The sequence below is a fragment of the Schistocerca gregaria genome, chromosome 2 (genome assembly GCF_023897955.1).
Source record: "Schistocerca gregaria isolate iqSchGreg1 chromosome 2, iqSchGreg1.2, whole genome shotgun sequence".
NCBI lineage: Eukaryota > Metazoa > Arthropoda > Insecta > Orthoptera > Acrididae > Schistocerca > Schistocerca gregaria.
This window is the reverse complement of record NC_064921.1, coordinates 433,680,493-433,708,362: the sequence shown is the minus strand read 5'-3', so window position 1 is coordinate 433,708,362 and position 27,870 is coordinate 433,680,493. Positions and strand designations below refer to the sequence as shown.

At 49.0% G+C, this 27,870-nt stretch overlaps 1 protein-coding gene across 4 annotated transcripts in view; it reads left to right on the top strand.

Annotated features, from left to right (window-relative positions):
- LOC126324775 (UDP-sugar transporter UST74c) overlaps positions 1 to 27,870 on the top strand; it is an 89,407-nt gene that overhangs the window by 24,787 nt on the left and 36,750 nt on the right. For all 4 annotated transcript variants that reach the window (XM_049995112.1, XM_049995117.1, XM_049995119.1 and 1 more), the window contains exon 2: positions 27,690 to 27,846. In XM_049995112.1, coding sequence (XP_049851069.1) covers positions 27,690 to 27,846 — 157 coding nt within the window. The remainder of the gene's footprint in view (positions 1 to 27,689; positions 27,847 to 27,870) is intronic.

The window sequence follows — 27,870 nt, the reverse complement described above, 5'->3', positions numbered from 1 at the left end:
AGCAACAGTGTTGGAGCCGCCTGCAGGCAGCATCTGCATGGTGTTCTGTAGAGAAGAGGCTCCGAGCAAGAGCGGGCTGCTTAACTACCACTGGCCATCCTTCACTGCTGCGGCAGGGTGCTCGTGGTGGAGAGTCACTGGAGGCATGGCTCAGTGGGCGCACACAGCTGGGTGCTCGTGGTGGAGAGTCACTGGAGGCATGGCTCAGTGGGAGCACACAGCTGGGTGCTCGTGGTGGAGGGTCTCTGGAGGCATGGCTCAGTGGACGCACACAGCTGGGTGCTCGTGGTGGAGAGTCACTGGAGGCATGGCTCAGTGGACGCACACAGCTGGGTGCTCGTGGTGGAGAGTCACTGGAGGCATGGCTCAGTGGGCGCACACAGCTGGGTGCTCATGGTGGAGAGTCACTGGAGGCATGGCTCAGTGGGTGCACACAGCTGGGTGCTCGTGGTGGAGAGTCACTGGAGGCATGGCTCAGTGGACGCACACAGCTGGGTGCTCGTGGTGGAGAGTCACTGGAGGCATGGCTCAGTGGACGCACACAGCTGGGTGCTCGTGGTGGAGAGTCACTGGAGGCATGGCTCAGTGGGCGCACACAGTTGGGTGCTCGTGGTGGAGAGTCACTGGAGGCATGGCTCAGTGGACGCACACAGCTGGGTGCTCGTGGTGGAGAGTCACTGGAGGCATGGCTCAGTGGGCGCACACAGCTGGGTGCTCGTGGTGGAGAGTCACTGGAGGCATGGCTCAGTGGGCGCACACAGCTGGGTGCTCGTGGTGGAGAGTCACTGGAGGCATGGCTCAGTGGGTGCACACAGCTGGGTGCTCGTGGTGGAGAGTCACTGGAGGCATGGCTCAGTGGGAGCACACAGCTGGGTGCTCATGGTGGAGAGTCACTGGAGGCATGGCTCAGTGGGCGCACACAGCTGGGTGCTCGTGGTGGAGAGTCACTGGAGGCATGGCTCAGTGGGCGCACACAGCTGGGTGCTCGTGGTGGAGAGTCACTGGAGGCATGGCTCAGTGGGAGCACACAGCTGGGTGCTCTTGGTGGAGGGTCACTGGAGGCATGGCTCAGTGGACGCACACAGCTGGGTGCTCGTGGTGGAGAGTCACTGGAGGCATGGCTCAGTGGGCGCACACAGCTGGGTGCTCGTGGTGGAGAGTCACTGGAGGCATGGCTCAGTGGGCGCACACAGCTGGGTGCTCGTGGTGGAGAGTCACTGGAGGCATGGCTCAGTGGGCGCACACAGCTGGGTGCTCGTGGTGGAGAGTCACTGGAGGCATGGCTCAGTGGGCGCACACAGCTGGGTGCTCGTGGTGGAGAGTCACTGGAGGCATGGCTCAGTGGGCGCACACAGCTGGGTGCTCGTGGTGGAGAGTCACTGGAGGCATTGCTCAGTGGGTGCACACAGCTGGGTGCTCGTGGTGGAGAGTCACTGGAGGCATGGCTCAGTGGGCGCACACAGCAGTGTGCTCGTGGTGGAGAGTCACTGGAGGCATGGCTCAGTGGGCGCACACAGCTGGGTGCTCTTGGTGGAGAGTCACTGGAGGCATGGCTCAGTGGGCGCACACAGCTGGGTGCTCGTGGTGGAGTGTCACTGGAGGCATGGCTCAGTGGGCGCACACAGCTGGGTGCTCATGGTGGAGAGTCACTGGAGGCATGGCTCAGTGGGCGCACACAGCTGGGTGCTCGTGGTGGAGAGTCACTGGAGGCATGGCTCAGTGGGCGCACACAGCTGGGTGCTCGTGGTGGAGAGTCACTCGAGGCATGGCTCAGTGGACGCACACAGCTGGGTGCTCATGGTGGAGAGTCACTGGAGGCATGGATCAGTGGACACACACAGCTGGGTGCTCGTGGTGGAGTGTCACTGGAGGCATGGCTCAGTGGGCGCACACAGCTGGGTGCTCGTGGTGGAGAGTCACTGGAGGCATGGCTCAGTGGGCGCACACAGCTGGGTGCTCGTGGTGGAGAGACACTGGAGGCATAGCTCAGTGGGCGCACACAGCTGGGTGCTCGTGGTGGAGAGTCACTGGAGGCATGGCTCAGTGGGCGCACACAGCTGGGTGCTCGTGGTGGAGAGTCACTGGAGGCATGGCTCAGTGGGCGCACACAGTTGGGTGCTCATGGTGGAGGGTCACTGGAGGCATGGCTCAGTGGGCGCACACAGCTGGGTGCTCGTGGTGGAGAGTCACTGGAGGCATGGCTCAGTGGGCGCACACAGCTGGGTGCTCGTGGTGGAGAGTCACTGGAGGCATGGCTCAGTGGGCGCACACAGCTGGGTGCTCGTGGTGGAGAGTCACTGGAGGCATGGCTCAGTGGGCGCACACAGCTGGGTGCTCGTGGTGGAGAGTCACTGGAGGCATGGCTCAGTGGGCGCACACAGCTGGGTGCTCGTGGTGGAGAGTCACTGGAGGCATTGCTCAGTGGGTGCACACAGCTGGGTGCTCGTGGTGGAGAGTCACTGGAGGCATGGCTCAGTGGGCGCACACAGCAGTGTGCTCGTGGTGGAGAGTCACTGGAGGCATGGCTCAGTGGGAGCACACAGCTGGGTGCTCTTGGTGGAGGGTCACTGGAGGCATGGCTCAGTGGACGCACACAGCTGGGTGCTCGTGGTGGAGAGTCACTGGAGGCATGGCTCAGTGGACGCACATAGCTGGGTGCTCGTGGTGGAGAGTCACTGGAGGCATGGCTCAGTGGGCGCACACAGCTGGGTGCTCGTGGTGGAGAGTCACTGGAGGCATGGCTCAGTGGGCGCACACAGCTGGGTGCTCGTGGTGGAGAGTCACTGGAGGCATGGCTCAGTGGGCGCACACAGCTGGGTGCTCGTGGTGGAGAGTCACTGGAGGCATGGCTCAGTGGGCGCACACAGCTGGGTGCTCGTGGTGGAGAGTCACTGGAGGCATTGCTCAGTGGGTGCACACAGCTGGGTGCTCGTGGTGGAGAGTCACTGGAGGCATGGCTCAGTGGGCGCACACAGCAGTGTGCTCGTGGTGGAGAGTCACTGGAGGCATGGCTCAGTGGGCGCACACAGCTGGGTGCTCTTGGTGGAGAGTCACTGGAGGCATGGCTCAGTGGGCGCACACAGCTGGGTGCTCGTGGTGGAGTGTCACTGGAGGCATGGCTCAGTGGGCGCACACAGCTGGGTGCTCATGGTGGAGAGTCACTGGAGGCATGGCTCAGTGGGCGCACACAGCTGGGTGCTCGTGGTGGAGAGTCACTGGAGGCATGGCTCAGTGGGCGCACACAGCTGGGTGCTCGTGGTGGAGAGTCACTCGAGGCATGGCTCAGTGGACGCACACAGCTGGGTGCTCATGGTGGAGAGTCACTGGAGGCATGGATCAGTGGACACACACAGCTGGGTGCTCGTGGTGGAGTGTCACTGGAGGCATGGCTCAGTGGGCGCACACAGCTGGGTGCTCGTGGTGGAGAGTCACTGGAGGCATGGCTCAGTGGGCGCACACAGCTGGGTGCTCGTGGTGGAGAGACACTGGAGGCATAGCTCAGTGGGCGCACACAGCTGGGTGCTCGTGGTGGAGAGTCACTGGAGGCATGGCTCAGTGGGCGCACACAGCTGGGTGCTCGTGGTGGAGAGTCACTGGAGGCATGGCTCAGTGGGCGCACACAGTTGGGTGCTCATGGTGGAGGGTCACTGGAGGCATGGCTCAGTGGGCGCACACAGCTGGGTGCTCGTGGTGGAGAGTCACTGGAGGCATGGCTCAGTGGGCGCACACAGCTGGGTGCTCGTGGTGGAGAGTCACTGGAGGCATGGCTCAGTGGGCGCACACAGCAGGGTGCTCGTGGTGGAGAGTCACGGGAGGCATGGCTCAGTGGGCGCACACAGCTGGCTCCATCAGATCTCGACCACTATCGCAATTCCATTGTTGCAGCGCCCATACGGTGGTATCGATACGTGATACCACATTACTGAACTGTGATCTGAATCTATAGCTGCTCCTGGATATGCCTTACAAACCAGTATTTGATTTCACAATCTCTGCCTGACCATGATGTAATCTAATTGAAATCTTCTCATAAGTCCTGGCCTTTTCCAGTAAACCTCCTCCTCTTGTGATTCTTGAACGGAATATTCGCTATTACAAGCTGAAATTTATGTAGAACGCAATTAGTCTTTCTCCTCTCTCATTCCTCATACCATACCCATATATCCCATAACCCTTCCTTCTACTCTCTACCCTACAACCGCATTCCAATCCGCCATGACTATTAGATTACCATCCCTCTTTATGTACTGAATTATCCATTCAATATCCTCATATACTTTCTCTGCCTCTTCATCTTCTGCTTGCGACATCGACAAGTATACTTCAACTGTTGGTGTTGGTGTTGGTTTGCTGTCAGTTCTGATTAAAACAACTCTATCTCTAAGGTGTTCACAGAAGCTCAATCTTTGCCCTATCTTCCTATTCACAACGAATCCTACTCTGATCATACCATTTTCTGCTTCTGTTGATATTATCCTATACTCATCTGACGAGAAATCTATGTCTTCTTTCTGTATCACTTCACTGACCCCCATTATATCTAGATTGAGCCTCTGCATTTCCCTTTTCAGATTTTCTACCACATTTCCTATCACGCTCAAACTTCTGACTCTCCACGTCCCAGCTAGTAGAACATTATCCTCTCGTTAGTTATTCAGTTTATTTTTCTCAAGGTTACCTTCCCCTTAGCAGTCCCCTCCTGAAGATCTGAATGGGAGACTAGTCTGGAATCTTTTGCCAATGGAGAGATCATGACGATACTTTTTCGGTTATAACCCACATGTCCTGTGGATACACATTATGTGCCTTTATTGCAGTCGTTTCCATTGGCTTCTGCAGCCTTTTGCAGTTGATAATAGCTGATTCTTCCGCCTTTTACGGACAGCTTCCCGCCCCAAGGGAGTGCCCTGAACCTTTGTCCATTCCTCCACCTTCTTGACAAGTGGAAGAATTAAGGTGACTTCCTAAGCCAGAAGTTCGCTGCCACTGCCGATCATTTTTATTCCAAATTCAAGCAGTTGCAGGCTTCGAACCGGGGACTGAGTAAATTCGTATTATAAGTCAAATACTCTAACTCCCTCTTTTTAGATTAAAACGAAGACTGAAAAATCTGTGGGTGACCGAGTTTCAATCCCAAGATCTCTCGGTTATCAGGGATGCACTTCACTGTTGTTTCCTAATTTCCAAAAGGGTGGGGGAATCGGGAGAAAAGCTGACAGAGGTCGCAACCAAAGGCCTGGCCTAAGAAGGGTGGAGGGTAGAGGAACCCAGAGGCCCAAATGCATCACGAAAAAGAAGAAAAGATTTTTTTATGCCAACATTAATGTGTTGCAAAAGCTCATACTATGGCATGCCTCAGAATATCAAGGCGAAGGTAAATGGAAACCGTTCCCTGTTGCCTACCAAATTGGAAGAAAAACGAGAGAGGTGGTCTCGATAAGACGTGAGGCCGCTCTATGACGCTACTCGCTACAGAATTATCCATCCACATCTCCTCACAACAATGTGCTAGCCGTTGGTAGTTCAGTCGTAACAAAAAGAGTTTGTGGCTCAACTTCTCCTGTAGTAGGTAATCCAGCTGTGAGATGGGTTATGGAATGCCCTCCAGAGAAAATCTGAGAAATATTGCTGGTACTTGGGGTTCCGCGTGATCGCACATTGCCATTCGTTTAAGTAGTGCCACAAATCAAGGACTATCTTCTAACCGTCAACGAACAAGTAGCGGACGGCCTGGCCGCATATCCATGTCACAGAATTCGTTTTTGCCCTCGGAAAAGCCGTGAATTGGAAGGATTTTGCTGTTATCCGGTCGGAGTCAAGCGCGTGAATAAAGCCCTCATTCTTCAATCCGCAGACAAGATGATGGTCATCCACACCCATCACTTTATTGGTAACACACAATGGGGGGCCCATTAGGTGAATTTTATGTAGGCGAGGCTGACGCAACTGGTTCCCGTTAAGCATTATGTACAAAGGGCACTGAACGTTCGTATCAAGAGTGGCGGTGCTCACAGCCTGCCACACAACACGCCACTCTGTATGGGGATATTTCCTTTCAATCAAGTTCGGTGCCCTACACAGTTGCAGGTTGGAGTATATCGCCCTCGCCGATGTCAAGTGTGTGGGCAATAGTACAGTCCGGATGTAACTTAGTTCAAGGAAGAATTGGCCAATGCAGAAGAAAGGCGCAGGGATGTCCAATAACAGCACAGGAGGAGAGACAGACACATTGGCACTAAGGCCTCCAGCTGCACGCTTGTAAGACATGATGGACAGCGTCGCCACCTCTTCATGTGAGAGCTTGCAAAAAGGGCATCACTCTGTCCTGAATGTCCCTTGGTAGGATGAGCAACGTGTAGCATGCTCATACTAACAAAGGATCCCAAAGCCAGCAACATACAGTGGGCCAGAGACGGCGTGATCAGATCTATCTGCACAACATGGGCAATGCATGAGCCAAATAGGCATCGGCATATCGCGCCCACTGCAGTATGCCTAGAGTCCAAAAACAGCGATCAGTTAACGCTCCTCTGAACTAGCTTTATAGAACCCTGAAGTTGACGGCTATCGAGTTCCACTGGTGAATTGTAAAATCAAAACCCAAGAAATGCATCATGTCACTTTCTCATGGGGGCGCTGTCAGAGGTCACAGAGCAGCTTTTCCATAGCAAAGACATACAGTATCGCTGACAGAGGACAGCCTTATCACACCGAGGGCAGGATCAGGATCGTTGGCATGAGACTGCCGTTGCACAGCACCCTGGATGTCAAGTCATGAAGAAGACGCATCACTATATCTACTATGGAGTCAAAGTACCTCATTTGTGGTAGTACCGCCGCCAAAACCGCGTGGTCAACTATACCAAAGACCTGGCTGAACTCTAGGGAGCCCAATTACCTCAGGCATTTGGCTAGTCTGGGCAGACACAGTCATGATGTTAAGCTCGCCTAACGACGCCTGGTCCTGTTAAACACATAACATACTGCACACTTGAGACATACTGCCAGCAGTTGAGTAAAAATATTAATCTCACTGTTGAGTAATATCAAAGGGGCACTAATCACAAATCCAGAATCCGCCTCACGGTTTAGGTAAGGGTAAGATCAGTCCTTCAAGGAACGCTCCAGTGAGCTGCACCATCAGAGACAGCAGATCGCAGCAGGTGTCTGTCGAGGCTGGCGCCAGCAGTTGCTGGAGAACCTGGCAGAACTTCACAGGGAGGCCATTATGAGTGACTCCTGTTAGTCTCTCTTCAAGGACCTCAACCTCCATTACATTTTCAATAAAATTTGTTGCCGCATCCAGAGGGATCATGCCAAAAGTGAACTGAGAGGTCTCTGTGATCACCTCTGAGGGATGGCGATAATCCGAGTACAGCCTAGTGTAATGGGCATGAAGGGCATTCCCTATATTGCACTGAATATCTGCGCACCGCCCATCATGACAATGTGGATCAAGACCCTTCGCCAATGGCATTTTTCTTAAATAATATCATATATTGACAGTCCCTCCTGAGCAACTCTGCCTTGAGTGCGTGTCCTGGTGGTCATTCCTTCAAGGTGGTGGCATGTGAGGGTGGTGATCTGTGCCTGGCCAATGATTCCAAAATGGTTGAAATGGCTCTGAGCACTATGGGACTTAACTTCTGTGGTCATCAGTCCCCTAGAACTTAGAACTACACTCCTGGAAATTGAAATAAGAACACCGTGAATTCATTGTCCCAGGAAGGGGAAACTTTATTGACACATTCCTGGGGTCAGATACATCACATGATCACACTGACAGAACCACAGGCACATAGACACAGGCAACAGAGCATGGACAATGTCGGCACTAGTACAGTGTGTATCCACCTTTAGCAGCAATGCAGGCTGCTGTTCTCCCATGGAGACGATCGTAGATATGCTGGATGTAGTCCTGTGGAACGGCTTGCCATGCCATTTCCACCTGGCGCCTCAGTTGGACCAGCGTTCGTGCTGGACGTGCACAACGCGTGAGACGACGCTTCATCCAGTCCCAAACATGCTCAATGGGGGACAGATCCGGAGATCTTGCTGGCCAGGGTAGTTGACTTACACCTTCTAGAGCACGTTGGGTGGCACGGGATACATGCGGACGTGCATTGTCCTGTTGGAACAGCAAGTTCCCTTGCCGGTCTAGGAATGGTAGAACGATGGGTTGGATGACGGTTTGGATGTACCGTGCACTATTCAGTGTCCCCTCGACGATCACCAGAGGTGTACGGCCAGTGTAGGAGATCGCTCCCCACACCATGATGCCGGGTGTTGGCCCTGTGTGCCTCGGTCGTATGCAGTCCTGATTGTGGCGCTCAACTGCACGGCGCCAAATACGCTTACGACCATCATTGGCACCAAGGCAGAAGCGACTCTCATCGCTGAAGACGACACGTCTCCATTCGTCCCTCCATTCACGCCTGTCGCGACGCCACTGGAGGCGGGTTGCACGATGTTGGGGCGTGAGCGGAAGACGGCCTAACGGTGTGCGGGACCGTAACCCAGCTTCATGGAGACGGTTGCGAATGGTCCTCGCCGATACCCCAGGAGCAACAGTGTCCCTAATTTGGTGGGAAGTGGCGGTGCGGTCCCCTACGGCACTGCGTAGGATCCTACGGTCTTGGCGTGCATCCGTGCGTCGCTGCGGTCCGGTCCCAGGTCGACGGGCACGTGCACCTTCCGCCGACCACTGGCGACAACATCGATGTACTGTGGAGACCTCACGCCCCACGTGTTGAGCAATTCGGCGGTACGTCCACCCGGCCTCCCGCATGCCCACTATACGCCCTCGCCCAAAGTCCGTCAACTGCACATACGGTTCACGTCCACGCTGTCGCGGCATGCTACCAGTGTTAATGACTGCGATGGAGCTCCGTATGCCACGGCAAACTGGCTGACACTGACGGCGATGTGCACAAATGCTGCGCAGCTAGCGCCATTCGACGGCCAACACCGCGGTTCCTGGTGTGTCCACTGTGCCGTGCGTGTGATCATTGCTTGTACATCCCTCTCCCAGTGTCCGGAGCAAGTATGGTGGGTCTGACACACCGGTGTCAATGTGTTCTTTTTTCCATTTCCAGGAGTGTACTTAAACTTACCTAACCTAAGGACATCACACACATCCATGCATGAGGCAGGATTCGAACCTGCGACTGTAGCGGTCACGTGGTTCCAGACTGTAGTGCCAAGAACCGCATGGCCACTCTGGCCGGCGCCAATGATTCACCATCATTTGCTGCATGGGCGAATGTTACAGTGTGGAACAGTCTCATAGAATGCTGTAAGAGGAGTCTGTGGAAAATCGCCTGCATGCCACCACGTCTCTACCATAGCCAATCAAGGTCTTCCAGAAGGTAGGCTTAGTGTAGAATAGTCACCAAGGATAGGCAAACTGGTAGGCGCCAGTGAATACTGGAGTTCTTTGTATCTTCTATGAGCTGCTGACATTCCAAAGAAGCGAGGTGGGGCACATCCACTTTCATGAACCACAGCTGTGCCATACCCTCTGACAGCCAAGGATGGTGGCACAGAAATATGTCACATTTTCTGAAAACAATATGTTCCACACTTCAGCAACTCTCGTTCTCCTGACGATAGAGCATGAGACATAAACCCAGTCATTGTGGGTAGAGGAATGGCTAGTATAGTGCATAAAACCAGGCCAGTCACCGTGAATGTCTGCCCATGATTCCACAACCTGGAAGTTATTGACAACTGTTGTAAGTTCTGCCTATGGAGAGCGATGTACTAACAGATCCTTGGACACTTGGGTGCAGTTAGAATTCTATCCCAGTACAAAGGCATCTTGATTTCCCCGCATATGCGAAGAAGGTATATCGTTCATGATGACAACCCGATCCAAATGGCACATAAATATTTATGAGTGTGACTGAGGGAAATACTCGGCATCTTTGGGAAGAACGTTTGCGGCCACCATGGGTATCCCAATCAAAGCTGCCACTGCAGCCGTGGTCATTGTGACAAACAGTGCTGGACACAGCCAAGGGGCCACCCCTGCCCTCGGCACTCACGGGATGCTCTGATTCATCCTTGATGTCTTCTCCCTAAGAGTCAGATGTGGCAGTTGATAGCCGCTGAGGACTACTGTCAATGGAGCACTTGCACACATGCTCAGCAGGAGAGAGTGGACTATCAGCGGCAGGTGTAGGTGCTGTAGTCACTGCGACATTGTGAAGAGACAGGTGGGCTGCATTGGTGGGGATGGGGCCAATTCTATCTGACACCTAGGTGGTAGAGTCCTTTACATCTTCCAGTGGTGGGTCCTCGTCCAGTTCATACATCAGAAGAAGGCAATCGTCATATGATGTATGGCGCTGCTTCTTGCGTTTTCGCGGTTACCACTGTTTGCGGACATATTGTTCTGTATCAGATTGTTGGGGGCAGTCATCTGACCCATCCCTGTCAGTAGGAAGGCAAAAGTTGATACCACTCCTGCTTCGATATCCATCTTCTCAAGTAGGCCAGCTTGTGGACGCGAATGGTCGCTTTGCTTTGGCTGAAGACATCGTGAAAGGAGGTGCGAGGTTCACCATGCTGTCATTGACCGTCGATGGCAGCAGAGTGTGTCAGTCCTGGGCAAGAACATCTGTCGCTTTCGTAGCCACCATGCGGTGGAAGAGAGGTGGGCGTCGCTGGGGGTGCAAAGTCGCCGACCAGTGTCTGAAACAGTCTGTGTTCGGTATATGCCGATCGGACATGGCGTTCCCGGCTGCAACCGGTACAAACACGCAGCTGTCCATTGTACGTGACGATGGCCCTGCAACCGCCGGTAATTAAGTAGCATGGTACATGTTTAGTCAATTCAACCGTAATTTGCCAAACACAGTTTATCATGTGATATGTCTCAAATATTTGTTACTTTCCATACACGTGGGTTATAACGTTACTCTACGGTTTGAACGCAGTCGTTACAACAGCTGACAGCATTTAGAAAGGGAGTTCGAAGACCCTCAGAGTGTGGAGACCAATGGTCTATCGTGATAGTCCCTGTATGGCAGTCAGACATCTACATTTGAGATCATGAGCATGTCTGCATACGATATCTCTGCGTATCTCCTCATTTATGAGTCTTATGTAGATGACACTGCAAGTAGTTGATAAGTGGATCCAAATGATGTCTTGAGGTGCAATATAAAGATCATCCTGGATAAGACATTCAGTTCCGTGTGCTCGAGGTCTTGCGTGGTCCACTTGAAATGAGAACTTAATTGTGGCATGATAGTGTGAGTGTGCCATGGCGCTTTTGAAAGACGGATGCGATACACTTCCCATGGCGGAAAGATAAACAGGAAACACTTGTGTGTGCATTGTATGACATGTGGGGTGCAAACAAGACATCCTCACTTCACTGCTGCCAAAGGCCGACTACCCCTAGACCACACGTCCTTACTGTAATGATTTATCGTCATCGATCGGATTACTGTTCAAACGGGCAGGCAATAAAAGAACACGGACGATTTTCTTCTCCATCACTTCCTAATCCCACCTTGTGAGTCATCTCTAATGACTTCGTCGTCGACAGGGCCTTAAACTCTCCTTCTTTTCGTCTTTTTTGTGAAACTTATTCTTAAAATGGTTCAAATGGCTCTGAGCACTATGGGACTTAACTTCTGAGGTCATCAGTCCCCTAGAACTTAGAACTACTTAAACCTAACTAACCTAAGGACATCACACACATCCATGCCCGAGGCAGGATTCGACACTGCTACCACAGCGGTCGCTCGGTTCCAGGCTGAAGCGCCTAGAACCGCTCGGTCACTCTGGCCGGCTTTGTGAAACTAACAATATCTTTGGGTCTCATAGTTTTCGCATCTGGGGCTCACTTTCCGTGGTTACCACTGCTAATAGTTTCAACTTTTACATTGGTTTGTTTACTAGAGCCTTACCATTCATTTCGAATATCATCATTTCTCGCCTAACTCTCTTTCTTCGGTACCAGCAGCAGCGTTTCCGCGACTGTTCGGATCAGTTAGGACTTACTACCACATATTTTGTAAAATACACAGATCAATGATGTTAAGTAGAATCCGCAGAACTATCAAAATGATGTAGCGCAACATCAGTTGAGGCCTGATGCTGCCGGAATAGATTATTTGCATAAGTGGAAGAAGAATTAACACCAAGATATTTTGGACTGCACCAAGCTGACATTCTCAGTATCATATAGAGAGAGTTAAGTGACTTGTGGAAATTATGCAATGCTTGGTTAACAGCCTCTCCTGTGAACTCCAAAATTAAAAATATTATTTCTTAAAGACTAATGATAACAGTAACAAATTCTTTTGGTAGCAACACGCAGAGATTTTCGTCAGCACAATCCGTTGAGATCATTTACAACTGTTCGTGTGATAACACCGGCACAAGGCACATCACAAAATTCGCTGTTGGTCATTAGAATTGCACCACCTGGAGTGACAGTAAATAAAGAAACTTTATTGCGATGTCTTTGGTGGAGGATACTACTAACCAAGGCAACATTCTCCGCTGGTCAGTTGTATTCCCAATGTGCACTCTAATTTCTGACGTCATGTTGCAGTGAGCAAAAACCCACCAAATTGCAAACGTTTGTAACGGCACCACGTGGGATGTACGAGCAGAACTTGTTTAGTCACTTGAAGCTTCAATCATTCCTTTTTCGTGTGAACTGTGTCTGACCTGTTGTTGATGTACTCTTCATCATCAGCCAGCTGACAGCCTACAGCCTGAGCCAAATATTACAGTCTTCATTGTACCCATCCATGTCGCTACTGAATGTCTTCTAATATCATCTACTCATCTTGCAGTATCTGATCAAAAGTATATGGAGACTTATTAGTTGATATTAATACGGGTGTGTTTATCCTTCACCTTCATGACTACTTGAACTCTACTGAGGACACTTCAAATGAGGTGTATGATTGTTTGTGGGTGAATGACAGCCCGTTCTTCCCCAAAAGCCGAAATCATTGGACACCGGGGTCTTTAGCGAAGTCTACGCTGTAACTCATCTCAAAAGTGTTCCTTTGGTTCATGGCAGTGCTCTGGGCATCCATTCCATTGTAGGCTTGTTACTGTCCACAGACCATTGCCTTATACATGTTGCTTTATGAGTGACTGCAGTACCAAGCATACGCAAACACTCATCGTCTCCGAACATTTATATTGAGCACGATACTGTAAAATATGTTCACATCCTCCCCAAATCCTTCCATCGGATTACCACGTGGTACAGCGTGCTTCAGCATTTCAAATGACTCGTTACACCCATCCAACGTCCACTGGCGTCTCTCTTTACACAAACTCACGCCTCGCTTAGCAGTAACTACAGAAATGTGTCCTATGAGGAACTGCTCGATCATGGTATCTCATTCTTTTTAGCTTCCTACGCAAACTCATTGTGCTAACCGGACCGCTGGTAGCGCTTTGCAACTGACGAGTGGTTTCTTCCACTGAGTTCACGCGATTTTTTACAAACACGCCCCGCGATTCTCGAAGGTCCCTGTCCGTCAGTACAGGAGGCCTGCCTGGTCGTGGTTTAGCAGTGGTTGTTCCTTCGCGTTTGAATCTCACAATAACACCACTAAGAGTGGACTTTAACATCTTCAGATGGGTTAAAATGTTCGCAATGAATTTACACTACTGGCCATTAAAATTGCTACACCACGAAGTTGACGTGCTACAGACGCGAAATTTAACCGGCAGGAAGAAGATGCTGTGATATGCAAATAATTGGCTTTTCAGAGCATTCACACAAGGTTGGCGCCGGTGGCGACACCTACTACGTGCTGAGATGAGGAAAGTTTGCAACCGATTTCTCATACAAAAACAGCAGTTGACCGGCGTTGCCTGGTGAAACGTTGTTGTGATGTCTCGTTAAAGGAGGAGAAATGCGTACCATCACGTTTCCGACTTTGATAAAGGTCGGATTGTAGCCTATCGCGATTGCGGTTTATCGTATCGCGACATTGCTGCTCGCGTTGGTCGAGATCCAATGACTGTTAGCAGAATATGGAATCAGTGGGTTCAGGAGGGTAATACGGAACGCCGTGCTGGATCTCAACGGCCTCGTATGACTAGCAGTCGAGATGACAGGCATCTTATCCGCATGGCTGTAACGGATCGTGCAGCCACGTCTCGATCCCTGAGTCAACAGATGGGGACGTTTGCAAGACAACAACCATCTGCACGAACAGTTCGACGACGTTTGCAGCAGCATGGACTATCAGCTCGGAGACGATGGCTGCTGCGGTTACCCTTGACACTGCATCACATACAGGAGCGCCTGCGATGGTGTACTCAACGACGAACCTGGGTGCACGAACAGCAAAACGTCAATCCAGGTTGTGTTTACAGCATTATGATGGTCGTATCCGTGTTTGGCGGCATCGTGGTGAACACACATTGGAAGCGTGTATTTGTCATCGCCATAATGGCGTATCACCCGGGATGACGGTATGAGGTGCCATTGGTTACACGTCTCGGTCATCTCTTGTTCACATTGACGGCACTTTGAACAGCGGGCGTCACATTTCAGATGTATTACGACCCGTGGCTCTACCCATCGTTCTATCCCTGCGAAACCCTACACTTCAGCAGGATAATGCACGGCCGCATGTTGCAGGTTCTGTACGGGCCTTTCTGGATACAGAAAATGTTCGATTGCTGCTCTGGCCAGCACATTCTCCAGATCTCTCACCAACTGAAAACACCTGGTCAATGGTGGCCGAGCAACTGGCTCGTCACAATGCGCCAGTTACTACTCTCTAGATGAACTGTGGTATCGTGTTGAAGCTGCATGGGCAGCTGTACCTGTACACGCAATCCAGGCTCTGTTTGACTCAATGCCCAGGCGTATCAAGACCGTTATTACGGCCAGAGGTGGTTGTTCTGGGTACTGATTTCTCAGGATCTGTGCACCCAAATTCCCTGAAAATGAAATAACATGTCAGTTCTAGTAAAATATATTTGTCCAATGAATACCGGTTTATCATCTGCATTTCTTCTTGGTGTAGCAATTTTAATGGCCAGTAGTGTATCACTCATATGACTAGTCCACGTTCGAAGTGACTGCGCTCTCCTGACCGACGCACCTTCTGTTGCTGCTTTTCTACTGACAACACAACACTTCACGTCTCCTTTCATACTGCCGAGTCTGCCTGTCGTCGTACCTAGTGTCCAATTCCGCATTACGTACGGGTTTCCACATATTTAGCATCAGATAGTGCACACACGTTTGTCTTCTTCATGTTTTCTTATCTCTTGGAATCCAGCGAAGTACTTCCTTGATTCATCAACCATCACTCACCTTCATGAAAGACCTTATCAGTGTGGCGTTTACGCCACTTTACGGGTCATAGTTTTACTTCAGTACAAAGTTACATTCACTTTTATAGTGACATCAAGACACGTGTGCCAGAGTGCGGGAAAGTTTCAGTCGATATGAGACTATGTCGTTGAGCTAAGGCGGACCTTAGAAACCCCCGCACAACATTGGCGGCGATACGTATAACTTGAAATGTTAATAATTATTAAATAACTAATTACGGAGTCAAGCTGATGTTTCATATCTGGAACATTAATTGAAAAGAACTTTCGGAAGGAAACGAATGACTGGAATTAACGTGATGAACGTTCGCCGAAATGGCCTATCTTTGACGAACTGTGTCTTCTGTGGGCAAGTGTGAAGAGTTGGACGTAGTCGGTGCTCGACGAAATTAAGGCGTTATCTGTTATCGAGTGAACAGGTAATGATTTTGTATTTCAAAGTGATTAAGAATGTTAAAAGTGCCCAAGGCAACCTTTGATGTGATACGAATTGAAATTCAGAAAGAAAAGGCAGTGATCTAAGATACAAGAGATAAGGTGCTCGCTACTGTGGTTAACCAACGCGATCGCTCTATCGACTTCCCGATTTTTACTGGCTTTCGTCTGCCTTGACATACTGCTAGATGTAACTGGTTTTCTTATTCAATACAAACGAGCATATAAAGAAGATGGTAACTGTTTTCTTAAATCAAAAGACTGTGAATATTCCTTCGGCAATCCTCACACATATACACTGTCGAAAACAACTATGTTAGAAGTTGCGATCTGCGGAGAGGAGTTCCTATGGCACAACGAGATACCCTAAGGGAACATAAAGTAAGCAGGCCTCTCGTAGAACAAACAGCGACCAACCGAGGGAGAAGATTTAGAATTTACTCTCGAAATTTATCCAACGTTGCCCTCCGTCTGCAACTTCACACAGGGCAGATATTCAGGAGTTAATCAGATGCAGTAATGTGTTGGGGCGGGGAACACTACTTTCACTAATAAGACAGGAACTGTTTCATTTTCGTTGCAGTCACAATTATGTTTTCGAATCCAGTTTGTTCGCTAGTTAATTTGTTTTTTCTGTCTCTTTGTCAGTAATTCCCACCATGTATCTCACCGTTATTTGCCTTGTAACCATCATATTTTGGACTATTTTTGTATTTAAAGCCCACGTCTCCGTGGCATAGTCAAAACTGATAAAGTACTCTGATGGTAAACGTCTCGGTTCAGACATATTGGCAGCTGTATTTCGAAACGTCTATTTAGTTTACCAAAATCGCTCCAGTTCACTTGTGTTCTGCTTATTCATTTTAATTTCTACCTATTGTTGGTCTTCAGTTGTCCATACAATAGAAATACATCAAGTTTCATATCAGCGCACACTCCGCTGCAGAGTGAAAATCTCATTCTGGAAACATCCCCCAGGCTGTGGCTAAGCCATGTCTCCGCTACATCCTTTCTTTCAGGAGTGCTAGTTCTTCAAGGTTCGCAAAAGAGCTTCTGTAAAGTTTGGAAGGTAGGAGACGAGATACTGGCAGAAGTAAAGCTGTGAGTACCGGGCGTGAGTCGTGCTTCAGTAGCTCAGTTGACCCGGCACTCGGCCAGTGCACATCGCGCGGTGACGGGCGGTAGCGCGGGCCAGTGTTTACGTGACGAGCAGTGCTGAGGTGGAGAGCTGAGCAACGTGTGCGAGCGCTGTTAACGTTTGTTTCTGTATTACTGTTGTAAGTAAGATGTCGACAATTAACAGAGCGAACAGCGTTCAGTGTGTTTTCGATCGCGCTGCCTTGCGACCGACGGCGTTTAAAATTCATGAGTGGATCTTTGAGGATTTGAAATTGCCTGAAGATATAGTCGACACGTTCCAGTTGGACTTTGTGCAGTACTCGTTATTTATCAAATTTATTTCGAGTGACACTTATGAGAAATTCGTTGAGGAGCATGTTGGTGTGAGACCATTCCGTCATAATGATGGCAGTATTAGTAATGTCCAAATCGTGCCTTCGGGATACGGAGTAAGAACCGTCAGGGTATTTAATGTGCCACCTGAGTGCCCTAATGATCTGATTGCACGTTCTCTGTCACTGTACGGCGCTGTTTTGTCAATTACAAATGAAAAATGGTCGAGTGCCTATCGCTACCAAGTTAACAGCGGGGTGCGAAGTCTACGTGTAGACTTGAAAAAGCATATACCTTCGTATGTTGCCATTGGCGGCTGTCGTGCACAGGTAACTTACATTGGTCAACCCCCTACCTGTTCGATCTGCCATTCAACTGAACATCTGCGGATGAACTGTACACGTCGACGTCCATTTCAACTTCCACGGGAACGTCCTGCAGACGGTAGTGAAAAGCTTGTTCCACTATTGAGTGAGGTGGTCGCGGGGACTGTACCACCACCCCGGCTGCCGGAACATGGCGGCGAGGCGGAGATGCCAGTTCAGGTGGAATGCAGTGCCAAAGACATTCGCGGTAGGACGGACGTCGATTTGGCACTGTCATCCTCACCGGGGTAGTTACCGCTGGATACCAACGATGCGCCAGCCAGCCACCTCTGAAACTAAGCCGTGTGAAATACAGGAGCGGGTGCAGATCAGTTTGCCTGAACCACCCCTATCGGTAGAGACTGTAGCAGACACGAAGAAAGGCCGCCGAAGGAGAAGCAAAGGGAATAGTAGCAAAGAGGAAAAGTCGAATGATTTAGGACCCGTACCCATGTCAGAAAGTGGCAGCGAGACTGAACCTCAATCTTCTTGCTCCGTGCGCTGCGAGGACACCGCGAGGCAAGAACGCATTCGTGAACAAACCAAACACCTGAAGGCACTACTGAGCGCTGAAAGGGATCAGAGCACCGTAACGGCTAAGAGGAAGAGCGAGCAGAGCAGCGAGCAGCTGCAGCAGCGCTCTCGCAGGAACTCGCTGACGTCAGTCGCAGCCCCGTGTGGTGGCCAGGCGGATGCGACCACGCTGACAGACTCAACCGGCGGTGGCGGGCAGGGCGGCGCGCGCACCGAGCAGCACCCCGACAGCAATGAACCGTGGTGGCAGCAAAACGAGGAGATGCAGCAGTAGCTGCTCTCGCGCATGACCATCGCGCTGCGACCTTCCCCTCCCTGACCCGTTATTGATTTTGACATTTCTTTCCGTACTCCAAACGTTACCAACGAGTTTGGTTCAAAGCCGGAGAGAAGGACGATCCAAAACTCAGAGCTCATTGTCCTCTGAACCATCATGTGTGACAGCCAAACCTACAACATTACCATACTTAACGTCAATAGAATTCAAAGTGCGGTGAAATTCCGTTCGCTAACTGATTTCTTGTATGGTACCAGCGTCGACATTGCCCTCCTACAGGAGGTAGTCACAGCCTTAGAAGTGCCCGGTTACGTTCTTATTGACATCAATCTCCCGGATGCTGTAGGCACTGCGATCCTTCTGCGCGACGGTATACCCTTTACGGATGTGCAGCGGCTGCCCAGTGGTCGTGGCATTTCTCTTCGAGTGAATGGTGTGCAGGTTGTTAACGTGTACGCCCCCTCAGGTAGCACTCATAAGAGAGATCGTTCAAAATTTTATAAAACCGAGGTTCCCATTCTTCTTAGCGCTTATCGTGAACATCTCATCCTTGGTGGTGACTTCAATTGTGTGCTCAACGACAGAGACCAAACTCCTAACACGAACAGATGTATCGAACTTGAACATTTAATTCATGGCATGCGTCTTCACGATACATGGGAACAACTGCACGGTGAACGGGTAGCGTACACCTTCGTAACCAGTCATTCTGCCAGTCGGCTAGATAGGATCTATGTGTCCGATGCCCTCCAGCGACACACTGTGAACTGTGACATAGCTCCTGTCAACATCTCCGACCATTGTGCATATCAGTGTTACCTCAACCTACAACGCCAGCCAATTTACCGCGGGAAGGGCTACTGGAAATTGAATGTCAGCCTTCTGCAGGATGCCCAACTTGAAGAGGAGGTGAACTTAACGTGGCAACAGCTCCAGCAGCACCGACGTCGTTACGCTAGCGTTCTACAGTGGTGGATTCAGCATGCTAAGCCTAAATTACGCCTGACCCTCATGAGCTACGCCCGACAAAAAAGCTTTTGGCAGAAACAGACTATTGAATTTTATTATCGCTGTTTGAGAGAACTGTACAGTCGCACTAACAATCCTTCTCGAGACATCGACGCAAAGATCAAACGATATAAAGCGAAAATCACGGCGATACAACGCCAACGAATGCGTGGCATCATCGTGCGAGCCCACCCCAAGGACGTTGCCGCCGAAGAACGGGCCTCTCTGTACCACATTCTGAGAACGACGAAACGGTGTAAAGCCATGTTGATTGAAGCCGTCGTTGATGACGCTGAGAATGCCATCACGAAGCAACGTGACATCATCTCGCACGTCTACGACTATTATAGTCAACTTTACAAGAAGCAACTCGTTGATGAACACTCGTGCGAGGATTTTCTTAGGACCTTGAGCTGTCGCTTGTCACAACAGGATAATGCAAAGCTGGAATCTGTTTTCACAGAGGACGAAATCCGACTGGCGGTCCACAGTGCAAAGAAAGGGAAATCACCAGGACCTGATGGTCTCAGCGCTGAGTTTTACCAGCGATACTGGAACGTCCGCGGTCCGACACCCCTCGAGATAGCGAATGAACTCTGGCACCTGGAAGTCATACCCAAGGCATTTACGGAAGGTATCATCCTGCCCTTACCGAAAAAAAGGGAACAGCAGGAAGGTCGAAAACATGCGACCCATCACACTCCTGAATGCCGACTTCAAAATCATCACCAGATCGATTAAGCTAAGGATGCAAACCGTTATGTACAAGATTTTAGGCAGTTACCAGTACAGTGCAGTGCAAGGTCGAAGTGCAATCTCAGCTGCCTGCGATTTGAGGGACATCATCTGTTCATATTCTGAAACTAAAGGACAGGGCGCTCTGATCTTTCTAGATTTTGAGAAGGCTTATGACCGTGTACGTCATGATTTCCTCTTTCAAAGCATGAAGAAACTAGGATTTGGACCTCATCTCATAGAATTAATTCGCAAACTTACTACAAACGCCTCTTCACGGATTCTCATTAATGGCCATTTTACAAAAGAAGTTTCCATCGAGCAATCCATCCGCCAAGGATGTCCTCTGTCAATGATTTTGTACGCCATTGCAGTAGAGCCGCTCCTGAACAACTTAGTGCATAGCGGGATCGGGCTTAGCGTCGAGTCTGTCACTATCCCATGCATTGCGTATGCTGACGATATATGCGTAACTGTGTCATCATCGCAACAACTTCTGTCAGCAGCAACTCTTCTACAAACATTCACGTTTCTTTCAGGAGCAATACTCAATAGAACTAAAACCACAGTTTTGCAAATCGGTGGCGGTATCGGAGACATATCCCATGTTACCTGGTGCAAGGTAAAGGATTCTCACACAACCCTCGGTGTTACTTTTGAAGCCAAACCAGACAAATTCCTGACGAAGAACTGGTCACACATGCTTAATAAATTACGTGCTGCTTTGATGCTTCACTCCGACCGTGACTTGAACATACTACAGAAAGTTAAGACCATCGAGATCGCCATTACGAGCAAGATGAATTATTTGGCGCAAATTCTACCAATCTCCGACCACCTAGCCAAGAGTATACAACAAGCGTTATGTTGGTTTATTTTTAGGGGGCATATTTTCAAAGTTCAATTCGATACCTTAACCTTACCTTCGTCCAAAGGTGACCTTAACCTCATTAAAGTACACAAAAGATGTGTCACCCTGCTCCTAAATCGCATCAGGAAGGAGTTTCGTACCCGGAGGACCAGTCTCACCAGAAACCTCATTCAGCGGTGGAAACCTCATAGCTTGGACCCACCCGTTAATATCGCCGGCATTCCACTTTCTTACCGACATGTGCGACTGTACTACATGGAAATGAGCTACATTCGACACAACATCGTCGATACCGGAAGCCTGACGAACAGGAAGCTTTATGACCTTCTCATGACAACAAACCACAGGAATCGTCTCGAAGAAAATATCCACATACACATTGGAGTATAATATGGCGGAATGTGCACAACGACATGTTACCATCACGCGTCATAGCCGACTGGTATCTCACAGTCAACGATAAAGTAGCAACGAATGAAAAGCTACATAAAATAGGCCTTCATCCAACGCCCAACTGTGACGCATGCGGAAGAGTCGATACGCTCCTTCATAGGTTCACTTGCGGACATGCAGAAGAAATTACAACATTTCTTCGTCAACGATTGTCAGTGATAGACCGTACGACGCCCAGTGGTGTAGAACTTTTAGAGATCACTCAGCCACAAAAACTGAGGTATCCACGAGCAAAAAACAACGCTACAACGTGGATCATGGGCCACACAGCATCGTTTATTATGCAGAATAGGCATGCTACTTTCCTAGACTATTATTCTTACATAGAAATTGAACACTTTAAAATAAGCCAACATTGTGACTACAGGAGGATATTTGGAAATATGCTGAAAATCATAATTAACGGTTAAATGCTTCAAATACAATATTTGGATAGTAGAGGTTGCCAGTTGCCTGTATGTATGAATCCTTTAGTTCTTGCCGGAATTTTAAGATACTATTCAGATGCTCACCAATGCAGAAGGCATTTTTTTTTTCTTTCCCATTTTCCTCTCAACATTTTCCTTCTCTCGCAGAGCAGCGGAGTAACTTTCCTTTCGACAATGATGTGATAGTCTTTTGTGCACCTCAAGAAAACATTTCCTTTCTTTTCTTATATTGCGCAACGGCAGCCTAGAACTCATATATACTATGTTCATTCTATTCTCATCACAAATAAAAAATTTAAAAAAAGGGGGTAGCGTAAAAAAAACAAAAAATATGGTCTAGGAGTAGTAAATCTATAAAAAATAAATAAAACAGGAAAGGTTGGGAAGCATGCTGAACTTACAGTAACGGTTCGAAACACCTTGAAAGCCAAAAATTTTTTCTGCTATATTTTGTTAAAAAAAAAAAAAAAAATTGGCAGAGCACTTGCCCGCGAAAGGCAAAGGTCCCGAGTTCGAGTCTCGGTCGGGCACACAGTTTTAATTTGCCAGGAAGTTTCATATCAGCGCACACTCCGCTGCAGAGTGAAAATCTCATTCTGGAAACATCCCCCAGGCTGTGGCTAAGCCGTGTCTCCGCTATATCCTTTCTTTCAGGAGTGCTAATTCTGCAAGGTTCGCAGAAGAGCTTCTGTAAAGTTTGGAAGGTAGGAGACGAGATACTGGCAGAAGTAAAGCTGTGAGTACGGGGCGTGAGTCGTGCTTCAGTAGCTCAGTTGGCAGAGCACTTGCCCGCGAAAGGCAAAGGTCCCGAGTTCGAGTCTCGGTCGGGCTCACAGTTTTAATCTGCCAGGAAGTTTCATATCAGCTCACACTCCGCTGCAGAGTAAAAATCTCATTCTGGAAACATCCCCCAGGCTGTCGCTAAGCCATGTCTCCGCTATATCCTTTCTTTCAGGAGTGCTAGTTCTGCAAGGTTCGCAGAAGAGCTTCTGTAAAATTTGGAAGGTAGGAGACGAGATACTAGCAGAAGTAAAGCTGTGAGTACCGGGCGTGAGTCGTGCTTCGGTAGCTCAGTTGGCAGAGCACTTGCCCGCAAAAGGCAAAGGTACTGAGTTCGAGTCTCGGTCGGGCACACAGTTTTAATCTGCCAGGAAGTTTCATATCAGCGCACACTCCGCTGCAGAGTGAAAATCTCATTCTGGAAACATCCCCCAGCCATCCCTAAGCCATGTCTCCGCTATATCCTTTCTTTCAGGAGTGCTAGTTCTGCAAGGTTCGCAGAAGAGCTTCTGTAAAGTTTGGAAGGTAGGAGACGAGATGCTGGCAGAAGTAAAGCTGTGAATACCGGGCGTGAGTCGTGCTTCGGTAGCTCAGTTGGGTGAGCACTTGCCCGCGAAAGGCAAAGGTCCCGAGTTCGAGTCTCGGTCGGGCACACAGTTTTAATCTGCCACGATGTTTCGTATCAGCTCACACTCCGCTGCAGAGTGAAAATCTCATTCTGGAAGCTTAACTTTATTGTAGATGTCTTCGTTAAATATTAGTCTTGGAGAAGAGCCTTGTATCTGGGAACACTTTTCACACTGTCGCTGTAACAGAAGATTGATACATTTTATTGTTCTATTCTGAAACGAAATCATTGACTTGATGTGTGCTGCAGTCTTTTTCTGCAATTATAAAATGTACTCCCAGTATGTGATGTTTTTCCAGACGTGAAAAACTGTTCCAATTTACATGGCCTTGCACCTGGGAACACATATTCTAATTGAATTTAAAAGTGTTAGAGTCGAGCAAATCTGTTCAATACTGTATTCAACACACTGCGGTGACAAAAGTCAAGGGACACCTCAAAATATCGTGATGTTTGATGATGTTTGGTTTGTGGGGTGCTCAACTGCGTGGTCATCATCCCCCGTACAAAGTCCCAATTTTTACACAGCCCATGTTTCTACAATCCAGTCTAGCCACTGTTACGAATGATGATGATAATGAAATGATGAGGACAACACAAACACCCAGTCCCCGGGCACTGAAAATCCTCAACCTGGCTCCTAATATCGTGTCAGCCCTACCTTTGCCCGGCGTAGTGGAGCAGCTCGACTTGACATGGACTCAACAAGTCGTTCGAAGTCACATGCAGGAATATTGAGCCATGCTGCCTCTACAACTGTTCGTAATGGCGGAAGTGTTGCCGGTGCAGGATTTTGTACACGAATATGTCCTATAAATGTTTGATGGGATTCATATCGGGCAATCTGTGTGGCAAAATCATTAGCTCGAATTGTCCAGGTTGTTCTTCAAACTAATCACGAACAGTTGTGGCCCGGTGGCATGGGGCACTTTCATCCATAAATATGATGTTCACGAGTAGCGACTAATGGTCTCCAACTAGCCGAACATAACCATTTTCAGTCAATGAGGACCCAGTCCATTCCACGCAAATACAGACCACACCATTATGGATTCACCACCAGCCTGCACAGTGCCTTGTTGACAACTTTGTCCACGGGTTCGTCGGGCTCTGCGCCACACACGAAGTTACCGTCAGCTCTTACCAACTGAAATCGGGACTTATCTGACCAATTCATGGTTTTGCAGTCGTCTAGGGACCAACCGATAAGACCACGAACCCAGAAGAGGCGCTACAGGCGATGCCGTGCTGTAAAGGCACTCGCGTCGGTCGTCTGCTGCCATAGTCCATTAACGCAAGATTTCATCGCACTGTCCTAGCAGATACGTTCGCCTATGTCCCGCATTGATTTCTGTGCTTATTTCACGCAGTGTCGGTGTCTGTTAGCACTGACAACACTACGCAAACGCCGCTGCTCTCGGTTGTTACGAGAAGGCCGTGATCACTGTGGTGCCTGTCCTGAGATGTAATGCCTGGTATTCGAGGCCCACTTTGACACTGTGGATCTCTGCATATCGAGTTCCCTAACGACTTCCGAAATGGAATGTCTCACGCGTCCAGCTCCAGCTACCATTCCGCATCCGAAGTCCGTCAATTCCCATGGTGCGTCCATAGTCGCGTCGCAAATCTTTTCACATGAATCACCTGAGTACAAATGACAGCTCCACCACTGTAGTGTGTACGCAGCACTGTTGTCATCTGTATATGTGCATATCTCTATCCCACGATTTTTGTCGCCTCGGTATAGCCTATGTATTACTCTAGTACACAGCAAAAATCAATTAGTGAAAAGATATTAAGAAGTATTATCAAAACCATTTAAAAGTTAAAAACAGATTTAAATTGAAGATATTGGCAAGGAACGCTATCATACATCTCCAAGACACGGAAAATTGTTATGTTATTTAAGAAACTCAATTAATCTCAAACATTACGTGTTTCATAATAGAAGAACGTCTTCCATTTCAGGGTGCATTACAAACGAAGTATGGCTTAACTGCCCGCAAAATGCGTAACTGCGCAGCACAACAGAATTAAAGGATCATGTTTTCGGAACATTTTCGACATCACTTCGTTTGGTTCCAGTAGGCGCTGGTTCAACGATGTAGCGCTACTCATCCGAGGTGTGTCGAAATGGTTGCCAGTGACATAGGCGCTTAGGGATCAGTGAATAGCTGACTCTTTACAGGGACATTTTTACGACAGGTGCGCAGATGGCACTGAGGTTGTAACCAAACGGCGGGGTCTTAGAGGGAACCTATGTCCTTTATTCACCTGCATGTCAATGTCCTCCCTCCCCCTCCTCCCCAATCATCACGCCACAGGACGGCGCGGAACAGGAGGTCTCAAAAGCATAAACACCCTTTGCTGTTTCAGATAACATTTCAGATTTCGTCGAATGGTTTTGCAAGGTGCCAACCTGCATACCACAGCAAAAGATTGCTTTCGCGCTACACTTCAAAAGGGTCAGATCACGTAGTATGGGACTGCAGGCCCAGGATGTCCTTAGAGAAGGGCTGAATCGTACGAAGGATGTCCTCAGAGTCAAAGTTCTCAAGAACGTCGTTCTGTTGTGCATCGCATTGCAAACTGTCGTTTTCGACCGCGAAATTTTGTAAATCCAGGCCCCAAGAGAAAGGGTGACTTTATTTACTTTCTTTATGCCAGCTCCTGAAGGCTTTCTGCTTCGATTCTGACGGGCTATGCGTCTGGAGTGTTACCCTCGGTCCGCCATAAGTAAACCGTACCATATTTTAACGCTGGGTGTCGCAGCTCTGACCTCCATCGCAGATGTGTCAAGAGAAGGGGGTCAGAAGAAGCTAAGGCGAGATGTGACGAGATTCCCATCGTCTGTCACGTCCGCGCTGGCGTTGGGCAGAGTTTTGATGAAATTTGGTGCCAATGTGAACACCTCATATGAACGTCTGAGCTCTGGCCTTTTTCTCGCATTTGTCGACACGTTGCTGTTTGAAATGTCGCTGAGTTCGAGGATGACGTCACACGGCGCATTTTTGGACCATTACGGAGGAAGGCTGTAGGCACCCTTGAGCCAAACTTCAGACTTCTACGTCACAATGGTAGACTATTACGGGGTTTCGAAAAAGTCGCCTTTTAATTGTCTTGCACAGAGTAGTTTGAAAAATACACTGAATTCTATTCAGCTCAAAATTCTGTAACCAAAGAATTAAGAATATCACCCAAACAGCTTGTAAGTAGGCTGTTTAGGTTTTTTTTTATTGGTAACGCCGCCGCCACGTAGCGCTCTGTATAAAAATCACTGGCTGTGCCGTGTGCAGTCTGTGGCTGGTTTGCATTGTTGTCTGCCATTGTAGTGTTGGGCAGCGGCAGCTGGATGCTAACAGCGCGTAGCGTCGCGCAGTTGGAGGTGAGCCGCCAGCAGTGGTGGATGTGAGGAGAGAAATGGCGGAGTTTTGTAATTCGTAAGACTGGATGTCATGAACTACCATATATATTATGACTATTAAGGTAAATACATTGTCTGTTCTGTATTAAAATCTTTCATTTGCTAACTATGCCTGTCAGTAGTTAGTGCCTTCAGTAGTTTGAATCTTTTATTTAGCTGGCAGTAGTGGTGCTCGCTGTATTGCAGTAGCTTGAGTAACGAAGATTTTTGTGAGGTAAGTGATTTGTGAAACGTATAGGTTAATATTAGTCAGGGCCATTCTTTCGTAGGGATTTTTGGAAGCACAGTTACGTTTAATTTTTCTAAGGGGACGTTTCAAGCCTTAATGTTGTACACAGCAATTATATATATGTAGAACTCATAATACTGCAGAACAGGCCGGCCGGTGTGGCCGTGCGGTTCTACGCGCTTCAGTCTGGAACCGCGTGACCGCTACGGTCGCAGGTTCGAATCCTGCCTCGGGCATGGATGTGTGTGATGTCCTTAGGTTAGTTAGGTTTAAGTAGTTCTAAGTTCTAGGGGACTGATGACCTCAGACGTCAAATCCCATAGTGCTCAGAGCCATTTGAACTGCAGAAAACACAACCTCGTGTCTCACAACAAAAACACTTGGAAACGGCGGAAACTGCTTATGGCGGTTTTAGTGCGCAGTCCTTCACGCGATTCTGTTATCACTCGCTACACTGAAACACCGATCGAGAAACGTCACGTGTTCCTACTCGTAGGTGCACTGTCCTCCTGGTAGAATATTCTCCCTTGCTATGACTGGTTTTCAGCTGTGCTATAAAAATTCATTTAGTAATCTCTTTTATTCGTTGCTACAGTTGCATTAGAACCACGCAGCAATCTCACTCGTAAAAAGACTGATTGTTCATATGTATTCCATTAAAACGTATTTCTTATTTTCCTGTTTAAAAGAGAAATAATACACTTCAGTTTCTCTGTGTTTTCTTTTTTTAGCGCCATCCAAATGAAGCCGGTAATCAACGCTGATGATTCTGACGTGGAACGAGGTGTACGAGATACGGACACAGGAGTGTCGCTCAAAAAGGAGCATTCTTTGGTGAAAAGACTTGGATCAGCAGTCTTTTACGGCACTACATCATTTTTATTAATGGTCTGTAATAAAATTTTTGTGTCG